Source organism: Neoarius graeffei, chromosome 9, assembly GCF_027579695.1.
Source record: "Neoarius graeffei isolate fNeoGra1 chromosome 9, fNeoGra1.pri, whole genome shotgun sequence".
In the NCBI taxonomy this organism is placed as follows: domain Eukaryota; kingdom Metazoa; phylum Chordata; class Actinopteri; order Siluriformes; family Ariidae; genus Neoarius; species Neoarius graeffei.
In genome coordinates, this window is record NC_083577.1 from 87,270,776 (window position 1) to 87,286,680 (window position 15,905).

The 15,905-nt window shown below is 40.5% G+C and overlaps 1 protein-coding gene across 1 annotated transcript in view; it reads right to left on the reverse strand.

The window, feature by feature from the left end:
• The window catches only part of thsd7ba (thrombospondin, type I, domain containing 7Ba), a 480,459-nt gene that overhangs the window by 316,564 nt on the left and 147,990 nt on the right, over positions 1-15,905 (reverse strand). The window contains exons 5-6 of the mRNA XM_060930603.1: positions 5,451-5,620; positions 4,216-4,368 (exon numbers count right to left, since the gene is read on the reverse strand). Coding sequence (XP_060786586.1) covers positions 4,216-4,368; positions 5,451-5,620 — 323 coding nt within the window. The remainder of the gene's footprint in view (positions 1-4,215; positions 4,369-5,450; positions 5,621-15,905) is intronic.

Consider the following 15,905-nt stretch of genomic DNA (forward strand, 5'->3'; position numbering starts at 1 on the left):
ACTCAACGGATGGATAATTTTCCAAATCATAATGAATGAATGAATAACTTTATTTAAACACGATAAGTTGATCAGCAGAGCTGGTGGGGTCGTGGATGTACAGATACAAATAATTACTAATACACAAGACTAAAAATAAACAAAATCTTAAAAAAACTTTAATATGTTGATTATCTGTTAATTATATTCACATTAAGTTAATTAATATTATGCATAACTATTGTTTTTGTATTTAGTTACTGCTACAATAGGATCAACATTTATTCTACTAATGCCAAATTTAGCGAGTAAATTTTTCTTTCATAGGAAAAAAATCCTTATTTGTTAGCGTGTAAGGATCTAATCCCATTGAATGGGTTCTATATCCACTTCTTTTGAGTGAATTTCTAGGTTTTAATAACCTGCTTGTTTGCTGAACACAAATATGGCAATAAGTTCTTGTGTTAATGGACCAGACTCCACTTTTGGATCATTAATCCCTTTTGACTGAGAATGCATGGTTTGGCTTCTGGCACATCCATATAGTTTTAAATACAATACCTGCAATAAAAAAAAAAAAAAGTTTGTTTTAATTGTACAGTGTTGCTTGAAAGTTTGTGAACCCTTTAGAATTTTCTATATTTCTGCATAAATATGACCTAAAACATCATCAGATTTTCACACAAGTCCTAAAAGTAGATAAAGAGAACCCAGTTAAACAAATGAGACAAAAATATTATACTCGGTCATTTATTTATTGAGGAAAATGATCCAATATTACATATCTGTGCGTGGCAAAAGTATGTGAATCTCTAGGATTAGCAGTTAATTTGAAGGTGAAATTAGAGTCAGGTGTTTTCAATCAATGGGATGACAATCAGGTGTGAGTGGGCACCCTGTTTTATTTAAAGAACAGGGATCTATCAAAGTCTGATCTTCACAACATGTGTTTGTGGAAGTGTATCATGGCACGAACAAAGGAGATTTCTGAGGACCTCAGAAAAAGTGTTGTTGATGCTCATCAGGCTGGAAAAGGTTACAAAACCATCTCTAAAGAGTTTGGACTCCACCAATCCACAGTCAGACAGATTGTGTACAAATGGAAGAAATTCAAGACCATTGTTACCCTCCCCAGTGGTCGACCAACAAAGATCACTCTAAGAGCAAGGTGTGTAATAGTCGGCAAGGTCATAAAGGACCCCAGGGTAACTTCTAAGCAACTGAAGGCCTCTCTCACATTGGCTAGTGTTAATGTTCATGAGTCCACCATCAGGAGAACACTGAACAACAATGGTGTGCATGGCAGGGTTGCAAGGAGAAAGCCACCACTCTCCAAAAAGAACATTGCTGCTCATCTGCAGTTTGCTAAAGATCACGTGGACAAGCCAGAAGGCTATTGGAAAAATGTTTTGTGGACGGATGAGACCAAAATAGAACTCTTTGGTTTAAATGAGAAACGTTATATTTGGAGAAAGGAAAACACTGCATTCCAGCATAAGAACCTTATCCCATCTGTGAAACATGGTGGTGGTAGTATCATGGTTTGGGCCTGTTTTGCTGCATCTGGGCCAGGACGGCTTGGCATCATTGATGGAACAATGAATTCTGAATTATACCGGTGAATTCTAAAGGAAAATGTCAGGACATCTGTCCATGAACTGAATCTCAAGAGAAGGTGGGTCATGCAGCAAGACAATGACCCTAAGCACACAAGTCGTTCTACCAAAGAATGGTTAAAGAAGAATAAAGTTAATGTTTTGGAATGGCCAAGTCAAAGTCCTGACCTTAATCCAATTGAAATGTTGTGGAAGGACCTGAAGCGAGCAGTTCATGTGAGGAAACCGACCAACATCCCAGAGTTGAAGCTGTTCTGTACGGAGGAACGGGCTAAAATTCCTCCAAGCCGGTGTGCAGGACTGATCAACAGTTACCACAAACGTTTAGTTGCAGTTATTGCTGCACAAGGGGGTCACACCAGATACTGAAAGCAAAGGGTCACATACTTTTGCCCCTCACAGATATGTAATATTGGATCATTTTCCTCAATAAATAAATGACCAAGTACAATATTTTTGTCTCATTTGTTTAACTGGGTTCTCTTTATCTACTTTTAGGACTTGTGTGAAAATCTGATGATGTTTTAGGTCATATAAATATAGAAAATTCTAAAGGGTTCACAAACTTTCAAGCACCACTGTATTTATTTAATTCCTGGGCTCCCATCTGTAACAGGGAGTGTTGTCGCATCCCATTAATAAACTTTACAGTAGATTATTAGATTCTAATAGAATAGATGAGCCAAAATAATTGGGGGTCTTTTATAATGGGCTCTGTCTTGTTACAAGTATGAATATGTGGGTCTTACAGTAGAAAAGGTTGAGAACCGCTGATCTAACTGATGAACAACTACAGCACTGGTGTTGCTTCTGTAGCACATAAAACTGATTATTCATGTGGGCAGGCTGGGATTGGGAAAAAGAAAAAAAATGTTTGCTTCAGAACATTATAATCGAGCAAAAGAGTTAAAGAGCTGGCACCCTAGACTTTTATTTAATTTTCATGCCAGTCAAACATTCAAACCAGCAATTTACTCTTTTCAGCTGTCCAACACAATCCCATTATTTATTTAAAACCATGCCAGCACTCAGGCTTGTGTTTAGATATAATTGTTACTTTACTATTATTTCACAACACATGCATGAACATTTTCCAGCCAAACTATTATTACAGAATTCAATATATTCGGTGTATTAGGGGAGGACAAATACATTCAGCAGCTAAAGAAAAAAAAATCCCACTCATGCCTGAGTTTCACAAAAGGAAAGTTTTTGTTTGGTGCGTGTCGGTAGTGTGATGCACCTCAATGTTGTAACTGCTACTCGTTCCAAATCCCACCATCTGCTACACCACACCCACCAGCTCTTCCTTCATCTCACAGGCTACGTCATGAGTTTTTCATGAACCACAAACACAGTGATGAAACACAAAGCACCGGGAGATCAACAGGGACTTGTCATCTTACTGTCATAAACATTATCATTACATTGTTTCTCACACTGGGGCTTCACACACACACACACACACACACACACACACACACACACACACACACACACACACACACCAGCCTCGCTTATTTAGGATTTTCAGTGTGAGTCCAGAGATAAATTATTCTTGTTTGCCTAAATGATTTGGTCCATCTTCTGAGCTTCAGGAGTCACACAGCGTTAAATCGAATGCGCATCATTGACTACAGTGATGAAGAAAAAACAACAGCAGCAGCAGCTCCAGTAATAACATCACGTTCTGTTGTACATTTAGTTTTTGAGTTTGAGTTAGAATTATATTTTCACTCAGTGTCGCACTCCATTCTGCATTTGTGTTCAACTGGTTGATGGGTTACTTGGTTTCCATGGCGACAGCATGGAGGATTGGTGAACGTTTGATGGAAAGATCAATGGGTGGATGGTGAAAGGATGGAAGGATAGATAGTAGATGCATGGATGTTGCACAACTGCAAAAAGAACAGATCTATGGATGGATGGATGGATGGATGGAAGGAAGGTTGAATGCATATATGTATGTTTGGATGGATGATGGATGGAAGGAGGGATGGAAGGAAGTTAGGTTGGTTGGATGGATGGATGGATGGATGGATGGATGGATGGAAGGAATTAAGTTCGGATGCATGTACCGGTACATTTGGATGGATGGATGGATGGATGGATGGATGGAATTAAGTTTGGATGCATGCACGTATGGATGTATGGATGTAGGGCTGGAAGGAAGGTTCAATGGATGGATAGATAGAAGGAAGGTTGAATGGATATTTGGATGGATGGAGGGAAGGAAGGAAAGGAGACTGAATGCATATATGCATGTATGGTTGGATGGATGGATGGATGAATGGAAGGACAGTTTAATGGAAGTTTGGATGGCTGTATGGAAGGAAGGAAGGAAGGTCAAATGTGGATGGATGGATGATGGAAGGATGGAAGGAAGATAGGTTGGATGGATGGATTTATGGATGGATGGCTGATGGAAGGATGGAAGGAAGATATGTTGGATGGATGGATTTATGGATGGATGGATTTATGGATGGATGATGGATGGCTGGAAGGAAGGAATAAAGTGTGGGTGCATGTACATTTGGATGGATGGATGATGGAGGATTGGTGAATAGTTAATAGTTGGATAGATGAATGAATGGATAAAGAGTAGAGATAGATACTGTACCTCTCCTCCCCTGGGTGCAGTCTTCAGGCAGGCAGGAACCCCAGGAGGACCAGAAGGACAGCAGACATGACCGAGAGCAGGACAGAGAGCAGGAACGGACAGAGGAGGGGACGAGTGTATCCTCACACAGACTCACACTGACCGGCCGAGAGACTGCCGACAGAGAGAGAGAGAGAGAGAGAGAGAGAGATGTATGACTAATCTCGGAAGTATTTTCCTCATAATACCCCCCCAGCTCTGTATTCTTTTTTACCTACAGTCGCTCTAATACACAGTTGCACTGTAGAGCTGAAAACATTCTTGCAGAACTGTTTCACTCATTAAAACTGATTCACTTCCTGCAGAGAGTCGACTCAGAATTGATTCGTTTTCTCAGATGACTGAGATGACTCTCTGAGACTCTTTGAGACTTTCTGACACTCTCGGAGACTCTCTAAGACTCTCCGAGACCATTTTAGAATCTTTGAGACTCTCTGACACTCTCTGAGACTCTCTGACACTCTCTGAGATTCTTTGAGACTCCCTGAGACTCTCTGAGATTCTTTGAGACTGTCTGAGACTCTCTGACACTCTCTCTGACTCTCTGAGACCATCTAAGAATATTTGAGACTCTCTGAGACTCTCTGAGATTCTTTGAGACTCTCTGAGACCATCTTAGAAACTCTCTGAGATTCTCTGAGACTCTCCGAGACTCTCGGAGCCGAGTGTGAGCGCATCCTGTGCCCTCTCCTGACTAATGAACTGCACCGAGGAGGAGAACACACCAGGGTTCTGTTCAAACTCATACTCAGACTGGAAGATCAGCCTTCATAACCAGTGTCTCTTACCTTTCCAAGATTAGTTGGGATTTTATAAATAAAAGGTTATATCTCTTTTTTTAATCCGGATTATCCTTAAATCCGAGTCTCAGCTCTTTTCTGTATGAAAATATGAAGCTGTGTGTGAACCCAAAGTGCTGACGGCAGCCTGTGTGCTTATAAATCAGAGCTAATGAAACAAGTGTGCTTTGATTTCCTGCCCTGCACACGAGTTTAAAACAGATTAAATGATGATAAAATCTAAGACGTGTGCAGTTCGATATTCCTCCGCAGGCGGCTGCTTTCAGCTTGTGCTCAGAGATTTATGGAGAAAAAGGCAGAAATATTATTGATCTGTGGAGAGAGAAGGAGCTGAGAGGATGTGTGCTGGATGTCCACGTGTGGAATTAAATCTCATGGAGGTGTGTGTGTGTGTACCGTCTCTCCTGTGTCGCGATGTCATCTCGTCCTGAACCTGAACGCAGTACGTCTCTCTGCTCTGTACTCCTCCTCCACACAGAGCGCTGATGTTCACTGCTCTCTTCTCCTGATGGCTGAGGAGAGCAGTGATACGACACTCACTCCAGTCTGTACTCCTCCACTCGTACCTGGAGCACACACACACACACACACACACACACACACACACACACACACACACACACACACACACACACACACACGTGCTGAACCATCATACACGTCATTCCTGTATCTCAGTCTGCGTGTGTGGTGTAGCTACAGGAAAATAATCAACGACAGGACGGTGTGATGAAGTTAGGGTGACCAGATTTCCCTAGTCTGAAACCGGGACGCTTTTCCGCGCGACCATGCTCGTGCACGCACACCTTTTTTTTTTACGTAAGCGTGACACTCAGAGAGGTGCTCTTATTATTTTGTTGAAGCTCACATTTATCAACATCTCACATGAAATAAAACAAACAGGCATTTTGTTATCTAGTAGCATAGTGGTATACAGATCAGTTAAATTATGGTCAGACAGCAGATGTTGTAATGGCTGAGAATAGGCCAGGCTATGTCCATAGGCCACATTTACACTGATTTATTTCACCTGTTTGTGAGAACACCAAGAAGAATGCATATGCACATGTAGGCTATATCTCTAAAATTGTATGCACTATAGCATGAACTTAAAAAGTAGATATGTGACCTCAACATAGCCTAGGCCAGAATCAACCTTACTAACCATTCCCCACAACTGAATGAATAAAGCAAGAAGATGTGGACAAAAGTGAACACTTTAATGGAAGGTGCAACAAGCTGTTCAACACAGCAATATGGCCAAACTGTCAGAATGGTGTGTTAAACAGAAACAAAAAAGAGACAAGTGATTTGAGAATATACACTCAAACAAAACAGCAATAAAGGAGGAGAGGGGCGACAGCCCGAGGAAAGCCCCCACAGGAGCGCTCAGCATTTGCAACATAGGCTACCCAACTCAGTACAAGAACAAAGCACAGGAACAAAGCTAAGGCGACTGTCAGTCCACCCACCCTAAACAAAATGCATTAGCCTACGTATATTTACAAGAAGAGTGAATCTTTTCCAGTTTTAATGTGATCCTGTATATCGGCGTTACGGTACCACCGTGGGCTACGGAGAAGGAACACTTACAGTGTGTGCAGTCGGCTTCGTGCGCATTGTTCTGCACCTCTCGGAGGAAGGGGTAGGTGCCCTGTAAATCTTTGGAAAAGGTACATTTTCTTTTCGGCATAATTGCTGCGCCATTACTGCTGCTAGCTGCTAGACAAAGAACATTCGCGCCAGTTAATGTTTATTTTATTGTTGCATGGCAACATGTTCTGTTGTCTGGAATAATGTGGCTAAATAAACACCCATGCCACAGGGCCAGGGGTCAGTAACCAGGAAAGTTTGTGATTCCTGTCAATTCATCAAAATAGTAAATGCAGATATTTCTCCGCTAATGATTCCCACGCTGCTCAGTAGCAAACGTCGCGAGTGGCGTAAACCGGGACATATCCATGTCCCGACAGACTTTTGTCAGGACTCGGGACACACAACCCCAAATCGGGACTGTCCCGGTAAAACCGGGACGTCTGGTCACCCTAGATGAAGTGAGTCACTGTTACCACCCTGAAGCTGATGAATTAAATAATATTGGCTGGTTTTGAGTGGTATATCAGATATATCCCATTCAGCTCGCATGATATTGAACAAGTCAAAGACAGATTTACATACACACCCTCTTCTTATCAGCATTCTCGAAGGCCAGCGCAAGCTTAACCACGAGTCGGCGCTGTCAGCACAGCAGTGAAGTCACCTTCCAGCCAGTGTAGCGTTCATCAGTAGTGTTAGCGAATGCTAATAAAGCAGTCAAGCCAGTGCTATCTATCGAGAGCTACAGGCTAACGATCGAGAAACTAAGATTTCTGTCTCCAGGCTCTTCTTCCATGCTGCACGCTCGCTACAGTATTTTTCACTCAGACTTAAGGATTGATTTCCCCGTGGAATTTACTGAGTTACTTTTAAAATCAACATCGACAGCTACACACAACGGAGCGACCTGGCAGCCTGCCACTAATCCCTTATGAAATCCTTTACCCTGTTGCTTTTTTGGTGTCTGGCTCATTTGAGGCTGAGCTCAAGTCCCAGCTCTAATAGTAACAGCTCACCATTGCTTGAAGAATATCTAATGAAGTTTTTGTAGCCTTTCAGATGTTTAAAGTGTCTTTCTCTTTCCCGCTGAATACAGAAATGGTTGTGCGCGAACGCAGCAGAAAAGCTTGGTCATGGGATTTTTGCATCAGCTCCAATGTGTGACATCATGATGTCTTGACAACCATGCAATATTGCAAACCATATTCAACGCTCATTCTCCACTGGTTCGAGTGACGTAATACACATAAGATAAGCGATATGCTAACAACATTGGGTTTACGGTTGTTTAGCACAAAAGTCTTTTAGCACAAGTTCTAAAGTCTCTTAACACAAATCTAAGTTCTTTAGCACAAGATCCAAGAACGCTTAATACTCACTGATCATGTTTGAAGATGTTTGATGGATTTTTTTGATGAAAGTTGCCGAGATTCCGATCGTAAACGAGCGATTGTATTTCCCCACTCCGCCATCTTGAAACCACCATGTTTGATGTCGCCTGTATGTTAGTCACCAGTCTCATCTCATCTCATTATCTCTAGCCGCTTTATCCTGTTCTACAGGGTCGCAGGCAAGCTGGAGCCTATCCCAGCTGACTACGGGCGAAAGGCGGGGTACACCCTGGACAAGTCGCCAGGTCATCACAGGGCTGACACATAGACACAGACAACCATTCACACTCACATTCACACCTACGCTCAATTTAGAGTCACCAGTTAACCTAACCTGCATGTCTTTGGACTGTGGGGGAAACCGGAGCACCCGGAGGAAACCCACGCGGACACGGGGAGAACATGCAAACTCCGCACAGAAAGGCCCTCGCCGGCCACGGGGCTCGAACCCGGACCTTCTTGCTGTGAGGCGACAGCGCTAACCACTACACCATTGTGCCGCCCGCGTTTTGTTTGTTCATTATTTAATTTTTCTTACAAAATAAAAATGATTGAAAGAAAGGAACACTGTGTACAGCTATTTCAATTATTTTATGAAGCTATTTACATTTTAGATAATTACTGTGATGTCGAAATGCAAGAAAGTGAAATAATTAAACTTGAAATTAAAAAAACAAGACAAAAATCCTTGATAATCAATTAAACTGCAGGTGCCACTAAAAATGCACACGATTTAAGAAGTTGGAAGAGATTCATTTCTTTTTTTTTCAAACGATCCCTAATTTTGGTTGTTTTGATGTTCCTGAACGTTTATATTGCACTTTTATTGAACTGCCATTCGTTCTAGGATACTTTAGTGGAAGATTCTTTAGTTTGTTAACATATCGCAACTGTTGGTTACTTCTTAATCGGCAAAACACGTGTTGTCAAGCAGGGCAAGAGACTTAGGGTGTTTTCACACTTGGTCCCTTTCAGCCATCTAACCGAACTCAGATCGATGACAGCATTTTTTGCGCATATGTGAACACTCCAACCGTACCCAGACCCCTTTAAAGCGAACCGAACTGAGACCACCTCAGGAGGTGGTCTCAGTACGGTTCGCTAAAAATCAGTGGTACGGTTCGCCTAATCTGTGCATTGTGAACAAAAAACGCACCGGGTTCACTTCGCCTTTTTCACTGTAGTTTAACCTTCTTCGTTTGCCGTAGTTGGTCACGTGACTGTAGCAGGGAAACTCAACTTCCTTTTGGAACTTACCACAGCCGCTGGAATAAATTTATTTTCCTTAATCCGCACTATTTTGATCAAAGAATACAGCAGGGCAAGCATGGCAGCAGACATTTTGATTCAAGAGAAAATTACCCAGAATTCCATGGGCTCTAGAGGACCTGGTGTAAACAGAAAGAGGACTGAGGCCCCATCAAAGCTTAACTGGACCAGAAAGAGAACCCAGTCCTCTTTGTAATCAATTCACAGTGTGAACACAAAAAGAACTGAGTTCTTTTTCTGTTGGTCCACTTTTTGGTCCACTTAAAGAGGACTGAGTCTGGTTCCTTTAAAGGGGACCAGGTGTGAAAACACCCTTAATCCCCTGGTGAATTAATGCGGCAAATGCGTGATTATTGACAGTCAGTTGAATTTGTGATCTGATCAGAAGTGATTTAAATGATCTACGAAGCTTCCCACAATTTAAGGTTTGTTATGGCTTAACTACAAATATCCGAAGACACCAAAGAATCGGATTTTCAGTCCACATTTCAGGGATCCACAACTGATCCTTAACAGTCCCTAAGCGATCATAATAAACCCCTTCCTATATCAAGATGAGTATTTTTTTCGAGTTGTGCTAAGAGACTTTAGATTTGTGCGAAAGACATTTGTGCTAAATAACCAGATACCCAATATCACATGCTCTCGAACCAAATGAATGAAACCCGCTAGAAGGGAACAGAACACATTTTTATTCCATCGAAAAAGTGTCCTTATTTCCGCATTATTAATTATTTTCCGCAACAGCATGCCCATAAGTGTTTTATTCCTCTTATACCATGTTAACTTACCAACAATTATTATATATATTTTTTTTAATTTATGAAAGAACAACACATTTTATCCATTTATAGTAGTGCTGTCAAGCGATTAAAATATTTAATCGCGATTAATGTCGCGACTGTCATAGTTAACTCGCAATTAATCGCAATTTAATCACACATTTTTGTCACATGAAAAACCATTGTAATTCTCTTATCAGCATAAAAAAGTGAATGGGCTTGCTTTGTACCAATGCTTTTTTTTTTTATTGCAGAGCATAACACGTCTTGTCACAGCCACTGCAAAGTCGGGCTGGAGCCGCCGATGGGAAAACGAAACCTAAGCCGAGCACCGTGGCTCTTTGTCCCGAGGCGCGGGGCTAGCGCGCCCTGCCCGCGCTGGTTCTTTGGGGGGAGGGCAGAGGACTCTGGCTGTGCGGGTTGTGGCATTACAGTCTAGCTGCTATCGTTTTTCTAAGCACAGTCTCTGTTCCAAGTTCCTGGCAGTTTCAAAAGCTTATGAAAAACCTACATCATGTCACAGAGCATTAATCTCGCGATAAAAAAATTATCGCCATTAAAATTGAGTCAAGTTAACGCGATAATAACGCGACATTTTTGACAGCACTAATTTATAGTTGCACTTTGTTTATTGGAAATTACAGTGGTGCTTGAAAGTTTGTGAACCCTTAAGAATTTTCTATATTTCTGCATAAATATGACCTAAAACATCATCAGATTTTCACACAAGTCCTAAAAGTAGATCTCTCTCTCTCTCTCTCTCTCTCTCTCTCTCTCTCTCTCTGTTAATGTTCACCTGAGACCAGTTCATCAATTTCAGACACATTTACCAAAATGATGTAACAGAAATGTATAAAATATGAGTGACAGATCATGACAACTAGTTCAACACTTTTGTATGTCGTGACTCAAGCAGTGAAATAAAGCCCAGATGTTTTGTCAGGCTCAACAATTCAGCAGAGAAGCAGATTGATGCATTTTGACCAACATGACATGAGCAATTGATTATGTAATAAACAGGAGACAGTTCCACACAATCAGTCGCCTGGATGCACCAAAGTGTTTACTATTTGTTCAAGATAATGAGACGTGCACAGTTGACGAGATGATGTGGAGTTTGAACAAACAGCTTTGCGAAGTTCAATTCTGATCTGAGAAATGCACCAACGTGACTGAGAAAAAGTGTAAATCAGCTTCGTTTCACATGTTCAGAGTTCAGTGAGTTATGATAAACACTGTCTTAGTAAAAAGACTAATTAGACATGGCCACTTCTTTGTTTTTGTTGACTTTCATTTCATTTATTTGGGTTTGTTTATATTTGATTTTCACAGACAAACTGTTTCTGTAAGAACATTACAGTGGTGCTTGAAAGTTTGTGAACCCTTTAGAATTTTCTATATTTCTGCATAAATATGACCTAAAACATCATCAGATTTTCACACAAGTCCAAAAAGTAGATAAAGAGAACCCAGTTAAACAAATGAGACAAAAATATTATACTTGGTCATTTATTTATTGAGGAAAATGATCCAATATTACATATCTGTGACTGGCAAAAGTATGTGAACCTTTGCTTTCAGTATCTGGTGTGACCCCCTTGTGCAGCAATAACTGCAACTAAACGTTTGCGGTAACTGTTGATCAGTCCTGCACACCGGCTTGGAGGAATTTTAGCCCGTTCCTCCGTACAGAACAGCTTCAACTCTGGGATGTTGGTGGGTTTCCTCACATGAACTGCTCGCTTCAGGTCCTTCCACAACATTTCCATTGGATTAAGGTCAGGACTTTGACTTGGCCATTCCAAAACATTCACTTTATTCTTCTTTAACCATTCTTTGGTAGAACGACTTATGTGCTTAGGGTCGTTGCCTTGCTGCATGACCCACCTTCTCTTGAGATTCAGTTCATGGACAGATGTCCTGACATTTTCCTTTAGAATTTGCTGGTATAATTCAGAATTCATTGTTCCATCAATGATGCCAAGCCGTCCTGGCCCAGATGCAGCAAAACAGGCCCAAACCATGATACTACCACCACCATGTTTCACAGATGGGATAAGGTTCTTATGCTGGAATGCAGTGTTTTCCTTTCTCCAAACATAATGCTTCTCATTTAAACCAAAAAGTTCAATTTTGATCTCATCAATCCACAAAACCTTTTCCCAATAGCCTTCTGGCTTGTCCATGTGATCTTTAGCAAACTGCAGATGAGCAGCAATGTTCTTTTTGGAGAGCAGTGGCTTTCTCCTTGCAACCCTACCATGCACACCATTGTTGTTCAGTGTTCTCCTGATGGTGGACTCATGAACATTAACATTAGCCAATGTGAGAGAGGCCTTCAGTTGCTTAGAAGTTACCCTGGGGTCCTTTGTGACCTCGCTGACTATTACACGCCTTGCTCTTGGAGTGATCTTTGTTGGTCGACCACTCCTGGGGAGGGTAACAATGGTCTTGAATTTCCTCCATTTGTACACAATCTGTCTGACTGTGGATTGGTGAAGTCCAAACTCTTTAGAGATGGTTTTGTAACCTTTTCCAGCCTAATGTGCATCAACAACACTTTTTCTGAGGTCCTCAGGAATCTCCTTTGTTCGTGCCATGATACACTTCCACAAACATGTGTTGTGAAGATCAGACTTTGATAGATCCCTGTTCTTTAAATAAAACAGGGTGCCCACTCACACCTGATTGTCGTCCCATTGATTGAAAACACCTGACTCTAATTTCACCTTCAAATTAACTGCTAATCCTAGAGGTTCACATACTTTTGCCACTCACAGATATGTAATATTGGATCATTTTCCTCAATAAATAAATGACCAAGTATAATATGTTTGTCTCATTTGTTTAACTGGGTTCTCTTTATCTACTTTTAGGACTTGTGTGAAAATCTGATGTTGTTTTAGGTCGTATTTATGTAGAAATATAGAAAATTCTAAAGGGTTCATAAAATGTCAAGCACCCGAGGAGCAGCACCATGCCTGAGCCAGGTAAGACCATGCCCAAGAAGGACTACAAGAAAGCTGTGACCAAGACAGCTGTCAAAGGACGCAAGAAGTGCAGAAAGTCCAGGAAGGAAAGCTACGCTCTTTAACCAATCTCAAACAGTTCAGAAAATAACTTAAAACATCTCTGTTAAGAATGGATTAAGAATAAATTATTGTTATGATTTTACATACAGCATGTATATATTTTTAGACATATATTTTAATTGCACATAGTCAATTTAGATTATTCTTCGTGTAAAGTGCCATAGAGTGATATATGGCACTGTATAAATCTGTCCCTTTATTATTTATTATTTCCTGTCCTCACTTATGTTAAAGCAGCTATAAACATTTGTTCCGTCCCCAGCTTTAAAGTTACACCTTCACATCTGAAACTGGAGACTCTTTCCATAAATATAAAAAAAGTCTCCTTACAGAAAATCATATATTTTTCCCAGCTGTTTACATGGAGTGTCCACTTAACACATCTCGATGAAACAGCTGTTACTATAGAAACTGAGCGCATTAACACTGCCAGAGCTGCTGTTCCAGAAAATTAATCAATACCTTCTGAGCAATCAGGATTCAGAATTGTTTATCTTCAAACACAATCACATGTTTAAAATAAAATCAGTGATTATTTAATCTCAATATAATATTCGAGAATCAGTAACATCACTGCTGCTAAAAATAAAACTAAATTATTTTAAAACTCTTAAACCTGGAAAGCAGCGTTTGATTTCTGATGACAAAGTAACACGAAGAGCTCGAGGAGTGAGGACCACTTGGCATTCTGGGTATTTAATAACCAGTACTGATAAAGAGACTCCATAAATGTGTCGCTCTGATCACGGCTCTGCTTCGTTACAGCTCCGACCCGATGTTCTGATCGCCGCTGTGAAAAATCCTCACTAGTCTGAAAGCAGGGACTCTGTGAGAGTCATGAAGCAGAAAGCAATAAAAAAACGCATTCCACAACAACAGAAGTCTCTGAAATGTGTAATCCCATAACTCAGGTCCATCTGAAGCAATGAGATGTGTTTAACATTCAAGGAAAACATAAAGACGTTTTACTGACTGTGTATTTCATGCCATCTTAGTGTTTTGACATTCATTTATTTCAGCGTAAATATCCCAAGGACATCACAACACCAGCGCTGATGGCAGTTACAGCACGCTATGAGCCAAAACACACCAGAGTTCACCCAGAGACAGGGGTTTATGGCCTCTGTAATTAATGGTACCCCTTGTAAAGATTAGTAAAAAGGGTTACAAAAAAATCCACCGTTTTGTGAAGTCGCTTCATCTCACACTTAAAAAATGAGAAAAATCCAACCTTTAAAGCGAGACGGCCTTTTGATTTCATAAAATCGGTGAAATTTAGTTCCGTCTGAAATGTGGTGATTGTGATATGTTTATTTCTGTAATATCTCACAAAATATCAGGCCATTCTGTGGCTGGGAAGTTATTTAATTTGAGGGGATTAAAGCAAATAATGTGCATGAAATCGCTCGCTTGGCGCAGTCAAGCAGACAGAGGAAGTCCGTGTGCGCATGCGCAGGTTTACCTTCTTCTTCTTTTGGGTTTTACAGCAGCTGGCATCCACAGTGTTGCATTACTGCCATCTACAGGTTTCCCTTTGAGCGTGCACTGACAGTTCCATCATTCTGTCGCTAAACGAACAGCTGATCACACCGAGGTGCTCGCTGAGCGCCCATATTTATTAGTTTGGTCCTGCGTTTCCTTTCCTTCGTATAGAACATAACGTCTTTTCTTCTCGCTTTCTTTCCATTACTGTAGTCGGTCTTTCACGTTTCATTCGCACACTCACGTCCTCCATTTTCTCTCCTGTTTCAAATCTGTATCCCACAATACCTTGTGTGAACGGGGAAAGCCCACCATGTGATGTGTGATGTAGTATCTTGAATCGGGTCATGGTGAAGCAGGAAAAAATAGCGGAGAATTTAGGGCCACGTGGAGATAAATTTATTAATTGTTCTGTTAAAAAATAAATAAATAAGTAAATTGGAAGTCTGTGATTCAAATTCAGTAGCTTTCGGTCCACTGAAGAAAAATAATTGATTTCGGGGAAAATTCTATTTATGACCTACACTTGAAAAATCTGAAAGGCAGTACAGCTTTAATTTTTTTTTCCACAGAAAAACAAATCCTTCGTCAATAAATATAAAATAATAAATAAAAATAATTATTTTTCTCTGCACATTTGCATGGGATTTTGTTGAAAGTAATTATTTCTTGATGAGGGATTAGGTTTTTTTTTCTTTGAATGAATTTATTTCAATTTAAGATTGAATTTTTCACATTTTTTTCAGTGTGAAATGAAGTGACTTCACCAACAGGTGGATTTTTTTCAAACCCTTCCTAATCTTTATGGGGGGGGGGGGGGGGGGGGGGGGCGGGCGCAATAAATGTGGAGGGCAATGTAATAATTTCTATTAAAAAAATAAATATACAACAGCGATTCCAAAAAAGTTGGGACAAAGTACAAATTGTAAATAAAAACGGAATGCAATAATTTGTAAATCTCAAAAACTGATATTGTATTCACAATAGAACATAGACAACATATCAAATGTCGAAAGTGAGACATTTTGAAATTTCATGCCAAATATTGGCTCATTTGAAATTTCATGACAGCAACACATCTCAGAAAAGTTGGGACAGGGGCAATAAGAGGCTGGAAAAGTTAAAGGTACAAAAAAGGAACAGCTAGAGGACCAAATTGCAACTCATTAGGTCAATTGGCAATAGGTCATTAACATGACTGGGTATAAAAAGAGCATCTTGGAGTGGCAGCGGCTCTCA